The sequence below is a fragment of the Mercurialis annua genome, linkage group LG3, assembly GCF_937616625.2.
Source record: "Mercurialis annua linkage group LG3, ddMerAnnu1.2, whole genome shotgun sequence".
Taxonomy (NCBI): domain Eukaryota; kingdom Viridiplantae; phylum Streptophyta; class Magnoliopsida; order Malpighiales; family Euphorbiaceae; genus Mercurialis; species Mercurialis annua.
This window is the reverse complement of record NC_065572.1, coordinates 73,853,008-73,870,943: the sequence shown is the minus strand read 5'-3', so window position 1 is coordinate 73,870,943 and position 17,936 is coordinate 73,853,008. Positions and strand designations below refer to the sequence as shown.

At 33.2% G+C, this 17,936-nt stretch overlaps 2 protein-coding genes and 1 long non-coding RNA gene across 4 annotated transcripts; 1 reads left to right on the top strand and 2 right to left on the bottom strand.

The window, feature by feature from the left end:
* Positions 1–255: 255 nt before the first annotated feature.
* On the bottom strand, positions 256–1,080 carry LOC126674431 (uncharacterized). Of its 2 annotated transcripts, XR_008790398.1 has the most exons (3): positions 972–1,080; positions 683–868; positions 256–596 (listed from the first exon to the last, which is right to left on the bottom strand). It is a non-coding gene; the product is annotated as an uncharacterized LOC126674431 (long non-coding RNA). The 2 variants fall into 2 exon arrangements; XR_007639529.1 differs by having other exon boundaries at positions 683–1,080.
* Positions 1,081–4,704: 3,624 nt separating this feature from the next.
* On the bottom strand, positions 4,705–14,585 carry LOC126674430 (histone-lysine N-methyltransferase, H3 lysine-9 specific SUVH4-like). Its single transcript, XM_050368873.2, has 15 exons — positions 13,880–14,585; positions 13,736–13,804; positions 13,587–13,655; positions 13,009–13,063; positions 12,710–12,816; positions 11,152–11,328; positions 9,944–10,042; positions 9,419–9,517; positions 8,643–8,692; positions 8,468–8,556; positions 6,768–6,927; positions 6,541–6,646; positions 6,254–6,436; positions 5,939–6,172; positions 4,705–5,441 (listed from the first exon to the last, which is right to left on the bottom strand). The coding sequence occupies exons 1-15, from the start codon at positions 14,309–14,311 to the stop codon at positions 5,328–5,330; spliced, it is 2,043 nt and encodes a 680-aa protein (XP_050224830.1). The 5' UTR covers positions 14,312–14,585; the 3' UTR covers positions 4,705–5,327.
* Positions 14,586–16,139: 1,554 nt separating this feature from the next.
* LOC130015224 (uncharacterized) lies at positions 16,140–17,635 on the top strand. The gene is made up of 2 exons (XM_056104959.1): positions 16,140–16,612; positions 16,798–17,635. The coding sequence occupies exon 2, from the start codon at positions 16,799–16,801 to the stop codon at positions 17,540–17,542; it is 744 nt and encodes a 247-aa protein (XP_055960934.1). The 5' UTR covers positions 16,140–16,612; position 16,798; the 3' UTR covers positions 17,543–17,635.
* Positions 17,636–17,936: the final 301 nt, after the last annotated feature.

The following is a 17,936-nucleotide window of genomic DNA, read 5'->3' as shown; positions in this document are numbered from 1 at the left end:
AGTAATTCTTGAGAAAAGATCCATTTGGATTGAGGAGTTTAATGAATTTTAATTTTAAATGGAATGTGAAATTCATAAAATCATAGATTTATAAGAATATTTTTAGAATATTTAAATTTTAAAACAATCTATCATTTGTATAAAAAAGTTAGATTTAAATTTTTTCACATGAGAGATTAAATTTTAAATGAGAAATTTTAGAGAATGAAGAATTTTTCATGATCATGTATTCTCATAACATTTTTTTCTTATAAATGAATGCGGAAAAGCTCAAACACTATTAATTTGTCCATAACCAAAAGAGGTCACCAAAACCACTCAACAGATGATAACAAAATAAGCTAAGAAAATATGCTACAGCAAACAGAAATGCTCCTTCCAATAGCATTACTCTGTCCTGATCAGGGGAACAAAATAAACAGATGGTAAGCACATATATTTTCAATCCTGGTGACAATTTCTTGCATATGTTGCTCAGATTAAGACAGCCAAACTGAGAATCATAACGCTATATAATGCGTATAATGCCTATGCTTGTCGCGGAAGAGATGAGGTTTTCAACGATAAGTGGCATTTCCATGAATTTTATATTTAACCTGACAATCAAAATCAAAGAACTAAAACATTAACCAGCGAACAAAAAGATATAGATGTCAGTTACACCATAAAGTTGAGACTTTACTTGTTAACATCAGGAGCGACTAGGGGGTCATAAAGTTCCTCTTTTTATTCTACAACTGGAATGGCGCCGGTGATATCGTTGACACCATCTACCTATTATTGGGCCACCGAGTTGCAAACTCAAAAACAACCAAGGATAAATTGGTTCACCAAGCATCTCTTCTTTTCAATAGCATTCAAAAATTGACTACGAGCATCGTCATAAAAACGTCAAAGTTCATAGAGCTAATTCCAAATATAAAGAGTTTAGCGTAAATGACAACTAAATTGCTGTAACAATTCATACTAACCTGTTGAGGATAATATGATAACCAGCATATGCACCATATGCATAATCCTTTTAACCTTGTCCATAACCATAATATGGACTTACTTGCTGACCCAAACTACCAGTTGCATCCTATATTAGTCAATGGCAAATATTAACATAGACCACCACAAAAAGAGCATCAATTTTAGCAACATTTTGTTCTTTAATGTCAGCAATACATGTTGCAATCTTTACACTATGATGCTACTCTCAATCATACCCGTAATTCCTACCTACACAACGGAAACATGACGGTAGACTAGATTGTTTCCACCTCAATGGCTTAACTTCGATTTTCTTCTTCAGATACATAAGGACTAATATCTCATACTTCCATTTTATACACAAATAAATTGCAGATAAAAACCAATGATGAATGAACTAATAACTCCATCTTTCGTTTCATGATAATAATTTGATTAGTTAATGATTTTGAAATGAAGCATAAAATATAGAACGCGCACATACAAAATAACAATTCTCAGAAGACATCAAAAGGAAACTTGCCTGTTTCGTGCCCCATAATATGCACACTGGTTGTTGACCAATCACATACCCCTTTGCTGGGCTACTAGGTCGTGAGTTCATTTCCTTCCACAAGCATTATCACATCCCCTACATCCAGCTTCTTCAGCGGAAGCCCTATAAGACAAAGGGTCAGACACATCAAGCAAAATGAAAAGAAATCATGACTAGAGTAAATTTATTATAAGGTTTAATGGTTCATGTTAGAGACATTCAACTAATATGTAAACACATGTCCATTCACACACACAACTAATGTGAGATTATCCAACTTTAACAGTCCCCTTCACGCGCAGTGTGACCAAGCAGAGCAACAGATGCGTGAGGGGATCTGTTGCTATGCTCAGTCACGTTGTTGAATTGGAATAATCTCACATTGGTTGTGTATGAATGGACATGTGTTTATATATTGATTGGACCTCTTCACTTGATACTAATTGGTTTTAAGATGGAATCTAAAAGTTCAGGAAAAAAAGACTAAACCTTTCAACCATTCACAAACCTATCCAAAAAATTTAAAGTCCAGAGTTGCAAATCTAACTCCTAATCCATAAAATTCAAAAACAATAGCAAAATTCAGTTCTGAATTAATTACTTGTTAATGGTTGAAGCAAAGGAGAAGTATTTTTGAAGCTCAAAATGAACATAAAAGGTAAATGAGGCTAGATTGAGGTGAACAATTAAAAAGATTAGATTAATTTTGTAAAAAATTTAAAAACTTTAGATATATTTGCAAAAGGATGAAACTGTTTGCCTCTTTTGCACCATTAAGCCTTATTATAAATAGAAGCTACCCCTATTTGATTATCCCACGACAGTATTGCATGTCACCCTACCTCTTTTTTTTTTAATAATTAGAGGAGGAAAGTGCCTGTGAAAGGAATCGAGTTTTCAACTTAACAAATTGTTGCCAAACGCTTATACCATTTGAACCCATCAAATCAAATAGTTTCTCTCCAACTTTTAAATAATAAGCATCAATTGATTTAAAAAGGATATTTTGATTATCAAATTGGCTGAAAAATCGTTTTATTTTAGTTTGCAAAAAATAACAAGAGAATTTTATTTAGTCCAATCTGATTGGATTGAGTTTTTGGTTTTAAGCACCCATTGGACCGAACAACTAGCCAGTCCAGTTTTTTAATAAGTGATTAAAAGTATGATTGTATAAGAACCATTTCTTCAATGTTGTTGTAAGGCTGCTTCTTTGGTTGAAGATGAATGATAGTTTCCATATGGCTTCATTTTCCTCTACACTTACGGATTGAAAGTGTAGCTTGAAGTAGCATTTTAAAAATCGAACCGATGGATGATAACAGTTGAGTAAAAGAAAAACTACTGAAGTTGCATGGTTCATAGCCCAACCGCTGGTTCAACTACAAATTCAATCAGCTTGATCACTAGTTTGGTTAGGTTCTTCTTGTCCAATTTAGTTGGACTTGTTTACTATATTAGTTGGACCGAACAACTGATCAATTTCGAATTCAACCAACTAGTATGCTATTCAATTCTTTAACCAATAAATTGAAAAGATTAGTTTAATTTTGTAAACTTTAAAAACTTTAGATATACTTGCAAAAGGATGAAACTGTTTGTCTTTTTTGCACCATTAAGCTTTATTATAAATAGAAGCTACCCCTATTTGATTATCCCACAACAGTATTGCATGTCACCCTGCCTTTTTTTGTTTTTGATAATTAGAAGAGGAAAGCGCTTGTGAAAGGAATTGAGTTCCTAACTTAACAATTTGTTACCAAACGCTTATACCATTTGAACCCATCAAATCGGTAGTCTCTCCAATTTTTGAATAATAAGCATCAATTGATTTAAAAAGGATATTTAGATTACCAAATAGGCTGAAAAATCTTTTTATTTTAATTTGTAAAAAATAACAAGAGAATTTTATTTAGTCCAATCTGATTGGATTGAGTTTTTGGTTTTAAGCATCCGTTGGACCGAACAGCTAGCCAGTCTAGTTTTTTAATAACCGATTAAAAGTATGGTTGTATAAGAACCATATCTTCAATGTTGTTGAAAGGCTGCTTCATTGGTTGAAGATGAATGATGGTTTCCATATGGCTTCATTTTCCTCTACACTTATGGGTTGAAAGTGTAGCTTGAAGTAGCATTTTAAAAATCGAATCGGTGGATGATAACAGTTGAGTAAAAAAAACTACTGAACTTGCATGGTTTATAGCCCAACCGCCAGTTCAACTACAAATTCAATCAGCTTGATCACTGGTTTGGTTAGGTTCTTGTCCAATTTAGTTGGACTTGTTTACTATGTTAGTCGGACCGAACAACTGATCAATTTCGAATTCAACCAACTGGTCTGTTATTCGATTCTTTAACCACTAAATTGAAATTTGAAGCTTTTATGTTTCTAACATTTGTGGTAGACAAAGTGTAGGTAGGCATAGAATAAACACTTTTCGTTCTTTCATAATAACTCGGAATTTAATCCCATAGAGATAATAAATTTTTCATAATGAGAGGAAATCCTTCTTGATGAGAGTCTGAACAATATCATGAATAACAATAAGCCGATACTTATGGCCTTGATAAACTAATGGCAGGCGAACTAGAACAATTTGAATTGGATTATCAAATCGGTTGAAATCGAGATTTTAAATTAGTTTGCTAATTTTTTTTGAAAATTGCTCAATAAGGAACCCAGTCTCAAAATATGAATCAGAGATGGCTGAATTTAAATTAATTGATAGGATTAGGAGTATATTTTTTGGATGTGGGAGCAGTAGCAAGTTCATGGTATCCTATTGATAAACTTGCAGCAAAATTAGCTGGCAGAATCCGTACTCTTATCGCCTTCTCTGAAAACATGATCCACTTTAATGTACCAAAGCCTCTCCAACATAAACAGGCAACCGCTGATAAGGCTGCAATTCTAGTTAGTCGCATATTTTTGCTGGAAAAGTTAAGACTTTCAAAAGAATGAAAGTCTCTCTTCTTTTCTTCTTGTTCTTCTTGATTTACAAATGCAGTTTGTGGTTTTTTTGTATTATTTGTGTAGCATCAAACTGCACTGAGTATTTAGACTTGTCTGATGAAGCTCTGACGTGGCCAATGACAAACAGCTCCGCCTCCCACACCAAGCATATTACCAGAAATAGGTGTATCGAATTGCCATAGTTGGTGTATAAATTTATCGACTTTTAAAATACGTGATATAAATGCAAAAAAGATTGCAATTAAAAGATTACAAATTACAGCATTAATCGATAGGTAAGTGACAAAACAGAAAAATTAACTCTAATAACACTCTAAAATAAAAACAGTGAATAATATTTTTTTAAGATGAGTGAAGTACCCAATGGCATCCATCCTCAATCTCATTTTCATTTTTTATGTGGAATCAAACCACCCCGAATTAATTTGGCTAACCTTCATACAAAGGTTAAGTTAGGGTAGAAACACAAGATTTACATAAATGTAGCAATTACCCACGGCTCTCGCTGAAATTTTGAATCATTAAATGAATAGATCCGTTGTAAAGGAAGTGTTACTTTAAAACTTCCCGCAATCACCATATACAGAATAGCCTTTTCCTTTTTCTTTTTTTGTCATCAGATATGTATATTATCATTTTAGTTGACGTATGTCATTCAGGATTCAATCAAGTTTATGAACCCTACCAAAAATGGCATCTGGGATTGGAGTGCACAAAAACAGTATATGCTGGCAGAAAATTAAATGATGTACAAAACTGCAACATACCTAGTACTGCCTTCAGCTTTCCACATTTTGCCCAGTTCTACTTGTATAGCAAAAAGAATAGCAGCAGCAGCAGAAACTAGAATAAGCGTTTTCTACAGCCTGCTGCACCACAGTAGCATGCCATCTGGATAATTTTTCCGTCCGGGCCAGAGACACTATCAAGAGCGTATCCATAGTCATATGTAAGCTCCTGTAAACAAGAAAAGGAACAGCCAGTCAAAACCAAACTGAATTTATAAGAGTATAAAATATTTCAAATTGAACCACTTGGTTCAATTTTTAGATTTGCGTTGTACTAAAATTGAATGAATTTTTTTAATTTCAAATTCAAATAACCAAAAGTAACAAAAACATTTTATAATGTTAAACCATATCGAACCAAATTTATTGGTTCAATTGAAATATCCAGTTTGGTTCGATTTTTGCACACCCCTAGCTTTGCCGAATTGCCAATTCCCAAGTAGAAATCCAAAAATAAAATAACATGCAATACATCACAAGAACAAGTACACCTTATACTGAAGAGACGCATTAATGTCATTAGCAATGTAAATATTGAAAAATAGAGCATTATGCACACGTCATTTCAAAGTAACTACTTTTACTAATTAGTAGAAGCTGACTAAATTGCACATAAATTACAGGAGATATAAGCACTGAGTTTCATAACAAAAGAGAGACATGTACCTGCAAAGGAGGTATATTGTCAGCCGCAAACAGCATTACCCGAGCAAGTTTGAGATCTTGGTGTGTGCTCAAAACACATTGAACAAACAGATTAGGCTCACAGCTATGGTTTATGAACCTGGCAAAATTTCCAGTGGTACAAGCATCAATGCAAAATTCTGGCCCGCTTTCGGATTTCTGATCATCAGCTCTACCCGTGTTAACTGTTGGTACAGAAACATCTCTTAACCGTCTCTGTTGGGTGTAAAGAACAAACAAAACAAAATCAGTGCATTGAGGATATAATAGCTTTTTAGCAGATTATATTTAAGGTACCTCTCTTCCACCAAGGCCCCTCATGGTCTGTAAGCAGTCAATATCAAATATAAAACAATTTTCAGTGGCACTATCCAATTCCTCCGTTTTCTTCAGCACACCTATGTACTCGCAGATTGGAGCCCCAGATGGTATAAAATCCCACGATCTCACGGCCCACCCTTTCTTTGGGGTACGGAAAACCTATAATATTAAGTAACAGCATATGTGAACATACAGCCATTTAAAAATTGCGACTTTATTCAAATTGATAGAGAACATTTACGCGGATGGAATTAGTAATGCACCTCAAAACGAAACTTCGGGCCTCCTTGAGATGTCCGGTTGACACAATCAGGTCCGCAACCACAATTTGGACCACATTCAAAGACAATAGCCTTTGCTTCAATTAGCCTACAAGTAAACAGAAGAAACCAGGAGCATATAAGGTAAAAGTTCTATAAATCTAGCCAAACAATTTATCACAAAATTGCCTCTCAGAACAACTTCAAACTAATCTTTGAATAAAACACACCTGCCACCATCACGATGCACATAGGGAAACTCATAATCATTTAGCTTGGCGCAAGCGCATGTACGAGGATCTCTGCATGCTCCTTTGCACTTACAACCAGCAGCACTGGTAGGAAGCTTAATATTCTTTGAAACTTGAAGATCCTTGCAATATGTCAAACCTATATTAAAGAAATAAGCAGCAAAACAGGCTTATTTTGACGGTTTAGTTCTGGTTGCTAAGCATATGAAGTACTCAAACTAGAGAAAATAGAGAAAAGAAGGCAAGTTAAACAAACTAAAGCAGCTATATTACCATACATAAAGAGCCAGAGTTGTAATGTTAAATTAATACCAAGTTAATTGAGATAGATCATATTCATTTTTTTTCTTCCACTCCGATTTTGGGCCTCTTCTCCAAAAAGGATCCTTAAAATCAGGTTGAGTCACTCTTCTACCTCTCCCATACCTTCCTACATCTATTAATATATAGTGGGTGTTTGGTTTAACTATTTGATGGTTAAACACGGGCTTTTCGACTCCCAACAACTACTTAGGTATTTAGCCTTTTGAAACTCAAACAACTGCTAATACGAAAAGCTCAACTTTGAAACTTTTTTCCAACAGCTTAAAGTTGTTTAAACTTTATTAATTATCTAGATAAAATTATTCATATTAAGATATATTACTTTTATAACATTTAAAATCATCTAAACTACTTTTAAATGATCCAATTATTTATAAATTATATAAAATTTAACTATCTATATTACCCTAACCGTAATTATATAAAATTTATCTAATTTTGTTATATAAATAATTTTTAAATTAATTTTTTTTTGTTATAAAGAAATTTAATTTTATATAATATAAAATTATACCCTTTGTCATTCAACATATCAACAATAGCGACTAATTAGATCTCACCAAATAAATATTATTTATCAATTATTAACTGCTAGCCATCAACTATCAACTGAACCAAACCATATCCATAGTCATCTTTTCCATTTGAAACATCTCTAGGTCCACAGCTCACCATGTTTAAAAAGTCTGAATGTACCAACATTGGGCTTATCCTCAATGGGAGCAACTCCAACCTTCTCCCTAATATACTAATTATAAATTTTAGGGTTAAAGTCATAAAAATTCACCAACTGTACAGGTTTTTTCAATTTAATCACGTCTTTTAAAAAATATCATATTTGGCCAACTTTCATTTTTTCCCAAATCGATACATGGGTCATAATTTGCTGAGGTGGCAGCCGATAACTGACTTCCACCTCAACAAATTCAACCAGAGGATGGGCACCACCTTAGTGAAATTGTTGACCTAAATGCTATAAGTGGTGCGTAAGTTATGTGTAATTGCAACTTATTTTATCTATCATGCCATTACTTCTTGTAATAAGGTCAGCAATTACACACTTTTTTAGATCAATTTGAGCCACAAGGACACAGCTATAACAATAGGTTGAGCTTAAGATAATTTAATAAAAATTAAGTTTTATTTAAAATTGCAGACGTGCAAATTTGTTTGGATATTTTAGAAGTGTTTGGTTTTTTGTTTTTGTTCACAAATGTGACAGAAAATCAAAACAAAATTTTAGTCGTGCTAAATACAAGTCAATCAAATAATAAAGCACCTCCCAATTAGATCCATTGCGCATTTAGGAAATAATAATACTCGATAAATTATCCAATAATAAATTATTAACATGCCTGTCGGTGGAACACGTGGATCATCAACCAAATTTGTAGCTGGGATTGGAATACGTTCTTGACCTCCACTAATGTCCTTGCAGACCAATCTGAGTCAATCAAACAGCAAAAACTAATTAGATGTTGCAAGAACAAAAAAAGCAATAAACTTCATTAAACAAAACATAACAACTACCCTCTAATATCAGAAAGTGATTGAGGTACACGCCCATTAACAAACTGAACCTGTCATCAAAGGTAAATGGATGTGATTTTAAGAGCTAAAATAAAAATAATTGGAATTTGGTAGGATTCCAATTGAGATTTATCAAAAACTAAAAGCTAGAAAAGGAAGTAAATGCTATAGCATTAATCTGCATGAGAAAATGCAGAATATACCATCCAAGAAAGAAGATAAAGAAACTATTCCTATTGAATTCATTCATGAGAGATGCACAAGCAGCCTTTTATTATCAATCAATTTAAATGCATTGCCTTTTAATAGATGTTGTTATTATTAGTATTAAACGCCATAAGTTGAGCAAGGGATCAATACAAAGTAAAATTTTCAAAAAAAAAAACAAGTCATGTTAATTTGTTATTAACCACTTAAGCTTTAAAGAAAGCAATTTAAATGTCATTGTTGTCTAATTATTTCTGCATACTTGTGCAAGCAAATGTTTAAAATGTGCTCTTGATATTAAAATACACAGATGCAAAGTAATTTCATTGTCATTGGTGAAAATGTGTAAGTCCGTATGTTGTTGGTTGTTGTGGTTATTTGTTGTTATCACTAATTATTAATATTGCAAGAAAATCAACTTAAAAAGTAATATGCTCAATAGGACACTGTTTTAATTACTGCAAACATAATTCCTATAAATTGTGGATAATCAGACCTTCGAGCCTAAGAGAAGTGTGAATGTGTGGTTGACAATTACATTGTAAACAATTAAAAGAAAAACATAGAACCTGGTTAGTGGTCAACATTGGCTGATCTGCAAGCCTCCTCAGACGATACTTATAAACAGTGAAGCCAGATATGCCTTTCTCTGCCCAGTATTGAACAACCTGAAGAACAACAGTTCAATCGGTGGAAAAATAGGACTGAAAGCTGCTAGAGGAAATGCAAGCTAAAAGAAACAAAAACAGTTTGCCACAGAAAATGAGAAAACACTTATTTTTGCAGGCAAGCTTTCATCAATTATAAATCTGTCGAGGTTAATAAGGCAGAGTAACGTTAACAATAAGAAGCAGATAGCCATTACAGATAAATTCAAGTTGAATTTTGAGGGTTATTGCGATAGAAAACATTTTGTTGGCCATTCATAAGACATTCGTTATTTCAGGACGTATTCAAGTTTAAGGCATACATTCCGAGGAAAGAAAATATATATTTATGAATAAGCTTATTGAAGATAGAAGCATATCCATGAAAAATCAAAGTTCAATACTAAAAAACTTCATAAACCAGACATTTGCTAGAGCCATATTAACCTTGTACAACCCATCATAAGTGTAAACCTTGCCGCTGTAGCTGCTGGCAGATTCATGGCCACGAATAACACGTACAGGCACATTTTGCTCTACACAGTTCTGCAATTTAAAGCAGAAACAATCGTCATTGTTAAAGCGAAATTCAAATGGAGAATTGAAATTTTAACTTTAATTTTGTGAATCATGAATTGAGAATCGAATTATTGATAATATTTTTTTTTGAATTCAAATTGATAATGTTAATTATTAATAAATATTATAGTATAATTTCTTTAGTTTTAACATGTATAAAGTATTTGGCAAAAAACAAACATGTATAAAGTATTAAAAAAATACATATCCTAACACACGGTTATGTATTAGGATATATATTGCACATGGTTATGTGTTAGGATATATGGATATGTGCTATGCTATAAATATAGCACAAAATCATGTGCAATATGATCACACCAAACATGTAGAGATTGATGAATACTTCATTAAAAAAAAATAGATAGAGGACTGATTTTCAATCCAATTGTCTCCAGTGGAGGATAATTAGAAGATATGCTAACAAAGAGACAGTCTGCTGCAGTAATTCAAAAGATAGTTGGCAAGCTGGGAATGGAAAAATCCATTCACCAGCTTGAGAGGGAGTGCGGGGAAAACTTCCTATTTGTATATATGTCAAATATGTACAGCTAGGAATAATTTGAGATTTGTTGCTATATTTATTCCTGATATAAGGATCTAATTTTTCCTATTCAGAGAAGAACCGGAATTTGTAGCTTTTGATTTAGTAATCAGACTTGCATATGCTCATCTTGTATTTTAGATGTTATTATCACTAGTAAATACTTTTTCGGGTTGATCCCGTATTTATGATTCCCTAAGATAATTGCTTTAGAGTGACACGTCCTCCACGTGGAGGACGTCATTACATAAGGCATGGTTCGCAGAACATTTCTGCGAACCACAAGTAATTCGCAGAAATGTTCTGCGAATCACTGTGCTTAATTTGCCAGATGATTTGTGATTCCAATCAACCAAAATAATATGAAAAAATGACATGCATGTTTATGAATAAAAAGACTCAATATCACAACTTTGTAACCTTTTAAAACTTGACATATTTTAACCATATAAAAATTGTACTTTATAAAGGTCCATTCCTTTATTGAACCATTAATAATAAAAAAGAGGGTTTTAGACATTAAACTACACACCTTGAGGGCTAAATTACCACGAGTCATAGTCTGGTCACGAATTTGATGCTTCTTTCCATTCAAATCATGACCACCTTGACCAGTATAGACAACATCCTCTGCATTATCCAAGTCATCCTCATACATTCCTGATAAAACAATTGCCACTGCAACAGGTAATGTATAGTCTTTGTATTCCTGCAATATCATAAAAAAATGATCATAAAAAATGCCAATACATAATCGCATTGCAAATGAATCCGCTTAAAATTTGCATAAACAATTGACAAAGTGTTAATCTACTATTTGATACTCCCTCTGCCCGTTCAAGGGACAAATGCCTTTTGCACATAGATTAAGAAAGCATTAATTACTATTGTTTTTCTTATAATTTGTGTATAGAGTAATAGTCATTAATTTTTTTTCAGAAAAAGGAGGTAATAGGCACATGATTTGGTAATAGGCCAATTTGTCCACTATTAGTGGATAAAATGATTTCTTTCACTTCTGAATCCCAAACAATTCGATTCGGGGCCAACACACAAAGATTTTATGTCATTTCTTCAAGTTGTTCTCCAATTCTAAGTCGTAGCCTTCGCACTAGCTTCATCAATATTACATACCAAATAAAAGGCCTGCATAGGTAGGCTATCTAATTTTATGGAAAGAATCTATTTAAACCCTCCAATAGAAGGAGTATGACAGACTATATAGCACGAAAACTGAAATGTGAAACACCGAAATCAGAAAAATGGAGAAACAATCATAAATTCTACTAATTTTGACTTATAATTTCTACTAATTAAGTATCAATAACCAATCATAAATTCACCTTTTTATTACCTTGCTATCAATTATAAAGTTAGACTATTTTACCTTTATTGATATATATATATATATATATATATATATATAAATAAATATGATATTTTAATACAAATATTATCATAATAATTAGTTATATATTTCAGTTATATATTTTAATCATAAAAAGTCTCATCATTAAAATATGTTTAATGAAAACATAATTCTTTTTTGGCCTAATGGTTTTAAAAAGTCATCTTTTTGAATTTTTAGAAATATATCCAAACCTTACAAAAGTTGCAAATCTATCCCAATTTGGCTAATTCCTTGGAAATCTATCCAATTGCTTAAAATCAATTTGATATTTTTCAAAATTGATTTATTTATTTTTTGTTTTAATTTTGAAAAAAATTCACATATTCAATTGCTATTATTGGCATAATTAAATCAATTTTGGTAAAATGGAAAAAGTTACAATAAATTTGTCAAGTTTGGATAGATTTACAACTTTTAAAAGGTTTGGATATATCTACAAAAAGTCGAAATGGTTAGGCTTTTTTCCACCATTAGGCCTTTTTTTTCAGTAGTTAAAGTTATCAAGCATATTACTATATCAAGCACTTAAATTTTTTAGTGATTATTATGCTCAATACTTAAAATTCAATACTTAATTTTAAGTTTCATCAAACACCATTTAACTAATTTTACAGTATTAAAAAATTTGTAGGCGTATTCAAGTAATTAAAAGTTTTGCAAGAGTAATCAACATTACGACCTTACTATATAACACGCTCATAGAGTCAATCCCGTTCAGCCAGTGGCCATGAAAACCAACAGCGACCATCTCACATCGTGAATAGAACTGATGTCCAACATCAACACCTATCATCAATGTCCCATCAGTAACAACTTTCCAGCTTGAAACATATCACATTAACAATCAATGTTCATAAAGCACCATACTAAAGAACATAGATAAATATTTAAACTATGTATCCAAAAAAATAAAATCTTAAAACAGCAAACTCAAATTTAAAAAAGAAAAGGAAAAAAATAGTAGCACAAGATTTAAACCTGGAAGGTTGCCGATTCTTTTCTTAGGGTACAACACTTCCTTAGCCTCCTTCATCTGCCAAAATAAAAGCATAGATCAATTCATAAACTGAACAAACAAAAAAGCCATATAATTTCAACAAATTTTTCTATATCATATAATGCATAAATTGTATCAGAATATATGATGGCAGCAATTGACAGCAGCAACAAAAATAAAGCAAAAAAACTGGAAGCTTAATTGATGCAGTAAGGGATAAAAAAGACAAGTTTTACATATTCACCATGTCCTCTTCGTGATAGCCAGCAACACTCAAACATAAGAAAATTTGGACAACTACAGAACTTCAAAGCATCCATTAATTATAATACAGACTGCAATATCATTTGAAACCCCAACTCGATCCAAAAACGAAGATTTTCCTTTAATATCTCTGAACGAACTTTATTAGCTTGGAGGAGAGTGGTTTAAGAGGATCTAAAAATTATCACAACAATAATGCCAGTGACAGTCAATTACAAAAGAAACAAATTCCTGAAGAATTTATAAGGATTCATACATTAGTGATTAAGCAACAGAAAAGTGAAACTTCACTCACCTTCGACATTGCTTTTAGATCCGGACGCTTAGATTTGTTCTTACTATGTTCACCGTCGGATTTCACTTTCTACACAAATTTATAGATCAGCTAAAAAATAAACAAAAATAAAAGTATAACGAAATCCAAATAAAAACTCGAACAATAACCTTTGATTTCGATTTTTTCGACGCCTTCTCTTTATCAACAGCTTCCTTTCCACACCTTGTCTCCTCTTCCTATACAATAAATATTTCATGCATCAAAAACATAGAAATAGAATAAATCAGGAAAATAAACAAAGAATGCAAAACCTGAACAAAGTGTAGATAATGCTTGTTGAACAGTCTTAGGGTTTCCTTAACCCTAGCGTAAACACTCTTCTCTACTACAGCACCACCGCCGTCACCGCCAGTAACAGCAACGACAGCCGCAGTATTATTAACTGTTTCAGATTCAGTTGCGATCACTTTAGTAACGTCGTGAACTTCTTTGTCCGCCGGTACATTTTTATTTTCGTCTGTGTTTTGCACATTTACTCTTCGATTACGATGCACACCGGCTCTTTTTTTACTGAGGCTTTCCTCTGACTCGTTTAACAACTCAACTCGTTTTCTAACCAACTCTTTCTTCTCAGCTCTCTGTTTAGCCGACGCCTGTAGCCTCGGACTCACTCTTCTCTCCATTTTGACTGTTTCTGGACTCTTCTTCTCCGTTGTTTTTTGCTCGGCACTCACCACCACCATTTTTAGTAGTTTTTTTCAAATCAGTAAAGAATTTCGAAAAATAAAATGAGTTCTTGAAATCGCGGGAAAATCAGGGGTTTGATGTGAGGGGGTGTGAGTGAGTGATGAATCGGAGAAGAATTGGAGGTTTAAAATTTTGAATATAGCTGAGAGCTTGAGAGAGAGAGGGTGAGTGGTTTGATTGATCGGATTTTTTGGGTTTTGAGTGCTAAAACCGAATTTTGGAACGTTTTTTGCAAACTTGCCCGCTTTTTTTCGCACGTCTCTCTCACGAAATTTTGTTTGTATTTTTGTTTTTGAGTTTTTTTTCCTTTGTATCCAAAATTGGATACAAATAGTGTTTTTGCAAACTTGCCCGCTTTTTTCCTTATGTTTCATCTCTACCAAAAGGATTAAATTGTACTTTTTTCATTTGGAAAAGAGTTTAAAACATACTTTTTTCTATTTTAAAAAATACAAATAAATTCTTAAACTTAAAAAACAATCAAATACATCCAAATAATTAATTAATTTTTTTAATTTTATAAAAAAATTAAAAAATTAAAAAAATTATTATTATTTTTAATTTTTTTTGTCGGAGATATTTTTTAGAAAAATTAAAAAAATAAAAAAAAATTCGGATATATTTTCAAAAAAAATTATTATTATTTTTAATATTTTTGAAAAAGATGGTATTTTTGTGCTATTACTAACATTAATATTTAATTAGTATATAAGTTAAAAATGAAGGATTGTTTTAAACTCTTTTTCAAATAAAAAGAGTACAATTTAATGCTTTTGGATAGAGATGGAACATAAAAACTCAAAATTGGGTACAAATGGTGTTTTTGCAAGGTTAAGGTATAAACGGAAAAAAAATACAAGGTGGGGTTTTTTTAAGGAATTAAGCCTTAATAAAAGTAAGTACTTTTATTATTTTTTTCTATTTTTTACTTGAAAATAAAACAATAAAAAAAACATTTACCAACTATAATATTAATGGAGGAATCTGAAACCATTGATTGAATAGAAAAATGAGATACAAAAAAATAAAGGCTAACAATAGAAAAGAACGGTTTAAATCCTAAAATAACATAAGAGGCTTTTATATAGACAAAATTAAATAATAAAAAAAAATTATACTACTCTTAAATAAAAAAATTATTTTATTAATATTTAATATTTTTTTATGAAAGCAAAATAAAAATAAAAATATATTAGAGAGAAAATTAATTTAATATTATTATTATTTAATACTTTTATTTTACTATTAATTATTAAAATTATATACAATAAAAAACTGATATTAAAGAGTCCATTGGAGTAAAATTTTAAATATTACTCTTTATTTTTAAGATGCTCTTTATTTTTCAAAAGATACTTGATGGAGTCTGCCTTCTGAACCGGTGAGTGAACCTGCAAAACAGGGTAGAAGCTAACCGGACGGTGGTTGTCCGATTAACTCTCCGATGCTAAAGTCAGTTTAGAGCTTTGAGCAGCGTTTTGAGTATATGAATGTAATTGTGATTTTAGGCATACCTCGTGCTCCTTTTATAGTAGTCGAATATACCTAGTGGAGTTGTATTAGGCAGGTGAATCCTACTTTGTAGGGATTCGGCCGTATCGTAGAGATTCTCCTGATTTGTCGGGATCTACCTTAATCTGATAAGAATCCTATTTAGGAACGTCTTCCTAAATAGTCTTATCTTCCTAAAGTAGAGCTTATCCTTCCATATGTAGTGTTTGTGTCCAAATAGGACAAGGTTTCCATATTTAATCGTTTACCCGAATCCCGGACTCGAAGCGCTCTCGGCGGATCACGCGGGATTCGGTCTTTATGTCTCCGAATCTAAAGAGATTCGGCATTTCCTTCATATCTTTGGATCTTCAGGGAGAGTCCGGTATCACCTGAGAGTAGATCTCCTGTAACTCGGCTCCATTATACTTACAGTAGGATTCGGTATCCATCATTAGCCCCCCCACAAGTGAGCTGAAGTAGTTTGGCATTTATGCCTTAGTGGATTTTAGCTCTTTTGGAGCTGAGTTCTTTTATACGGGCGAGTCGTTTTGTATTCCGGGCGAGTCGTTTCATATGTTTGTGGGTGACGTTTCTTCTTCAGTAAGATTCTGTGTTGCCACGTGTCGGCATTTGATGATTCAACGGTTAATGATTCAAAAACCTTTTGTATTTAATCTCTTTGCATTTCTTCTCTTCCCTCTTACTTACTTTTCGAATTTACTCTTATTTCTTGCAGCTATTTCCTTTTCGCTCTTTGTTTGATTATTTGATTCTTCGTGACTTGTTTCCTCCAGATTTTTCAGGTATGTTTTCTTTCGTCGTTTGGATGTTAATATGGCTTTCTTCTTTGTATGTATTTTCCATGATTTATATTCTGGAAATTCCTTTTCTGTACTTGGTGTTCTTCGATGTGTTCTTCAACGTGTTCTTCAATATATTTTTTGTTTGATCCTTATTCTGTGTTTATGTTTGTGATTTCCTGTTCTAGGATGCCTCTTAGTCGAGTGGAAGATGCATGCGCTGCTATGGCTTTTACCCGATCAAAGCTTCGTAGGGATGAAGTCTTAGATATCTATTTTAAGTATAGCTTTCCTTTTGATTATAGGGTAATATTACCCGGTGCCGATATGGCTGCGTCCGATTCTCCAGGATCTTCTTGTAGGGCGGTTCTCTTCGAAGAGCAATTTTCTGCTGGTCTTAGGTTTCCTTTAGATTCATTTTTAGTAGAAGTGTGTAGGGATTTAAAGGTTGCTCTGGGGCAACTTTACCCTGGTACGATTAAAGTAGTGCTCGCCTTTTCGGAGGCATGTAGGCTCCGGGGCTGTGCCCCTTCTCTCAAAGTGTTATATCATTTTGTAGACTTTAGGAAGTGTGATGGTTGCTTCGTTTTCGCCCTTGGCAGGGAAGGGCGATCTCGTATTTATCTTCCTTGCCTAACCAGTCGCTGGCGAAGGCGTTTCTTTATTGTTTACCATAAATTTGCTTTTCTTCATTTTTCGGATGGTTTTTCTTCTCATCAAGTTCGGAGCTGTCCGTCTCCTTTAAGTTTATCCGAGTCAAAACTTGCTTTTGACATATCTTCCTGTAGTATTGTATCGCGTCCCATTCTAGATGTCTTGGTCAATAGTCATCTTCGGAGTCGATGGTTTCCTTTGGAGGATCCTCCTCGAGGCTTGGCAGATCTTTGCTACTCTTTTGTTCAAGGTATATTAATTTGCTTAAGTTCTTTTTAATGTTTCTTTTGTAGGATGTCTTCTTCTTCTGACGATTTCCTTTCCGGATTTCAAGTAGATTTGGACGTTCCGATGGGTGGTCCTGACGTTCCTATCGCCAACATTGTTTCTGGCGACATTGTCGTGGATGGGGCTCATGTTGATATCCCCCTAGCTCCCGCCGAGATAGCGTTGCCTGAGGTTATTGTTGTAAATGATGATGATGATGATGACTCGGCTGATCCAGTAGGTGACGAGGCGGTTCCGTCGCCACTTCCCCCTCTAGCATCATTTGCCGTTTCTGGGGGAGTTGGGGGTGTGACTTCAGAGGGGTTGGTTGTTGCTGATTCGGGAGAGATTCCTCAGGGTCGAGACCCGGATTCTCCGTCTAGGAAGAGGCGCCGAGTTGGCGATG

Excerpts from the sequence above, each read along its gene's own strand:
- LOC130015224 (XM_056104959.1), top strand. The coding sequence starts at position 16,799 with ATGCCTCTTAGTCGAGTGGAAGATGCATGCGCTGCTATGGCTTTTACC.
- LOC126674430 (XM_050368873.2), bottom strand. The coding sequence starts at position 14,311 with ATGGTGGTGGTGAGTGCCGAGCAAAAAACAACGGAGAAGAAGAGTCCA. Across the intron at positions 12,817-13,008 it reads AAGAATCGGCAACCTTCCAG|GTGTTGATGTTGGACATCAG; the intron begins GTTTAAATCTTG and ends CATTGATGATAG. Across the intron at positions 8,557-8,642 it reads TCACTTTCTGATATTAGAGG|ATTGGTCTGCAAGGACATTA; the intron begins GTAGTTGTTATG and ends TGATTGACTCAG.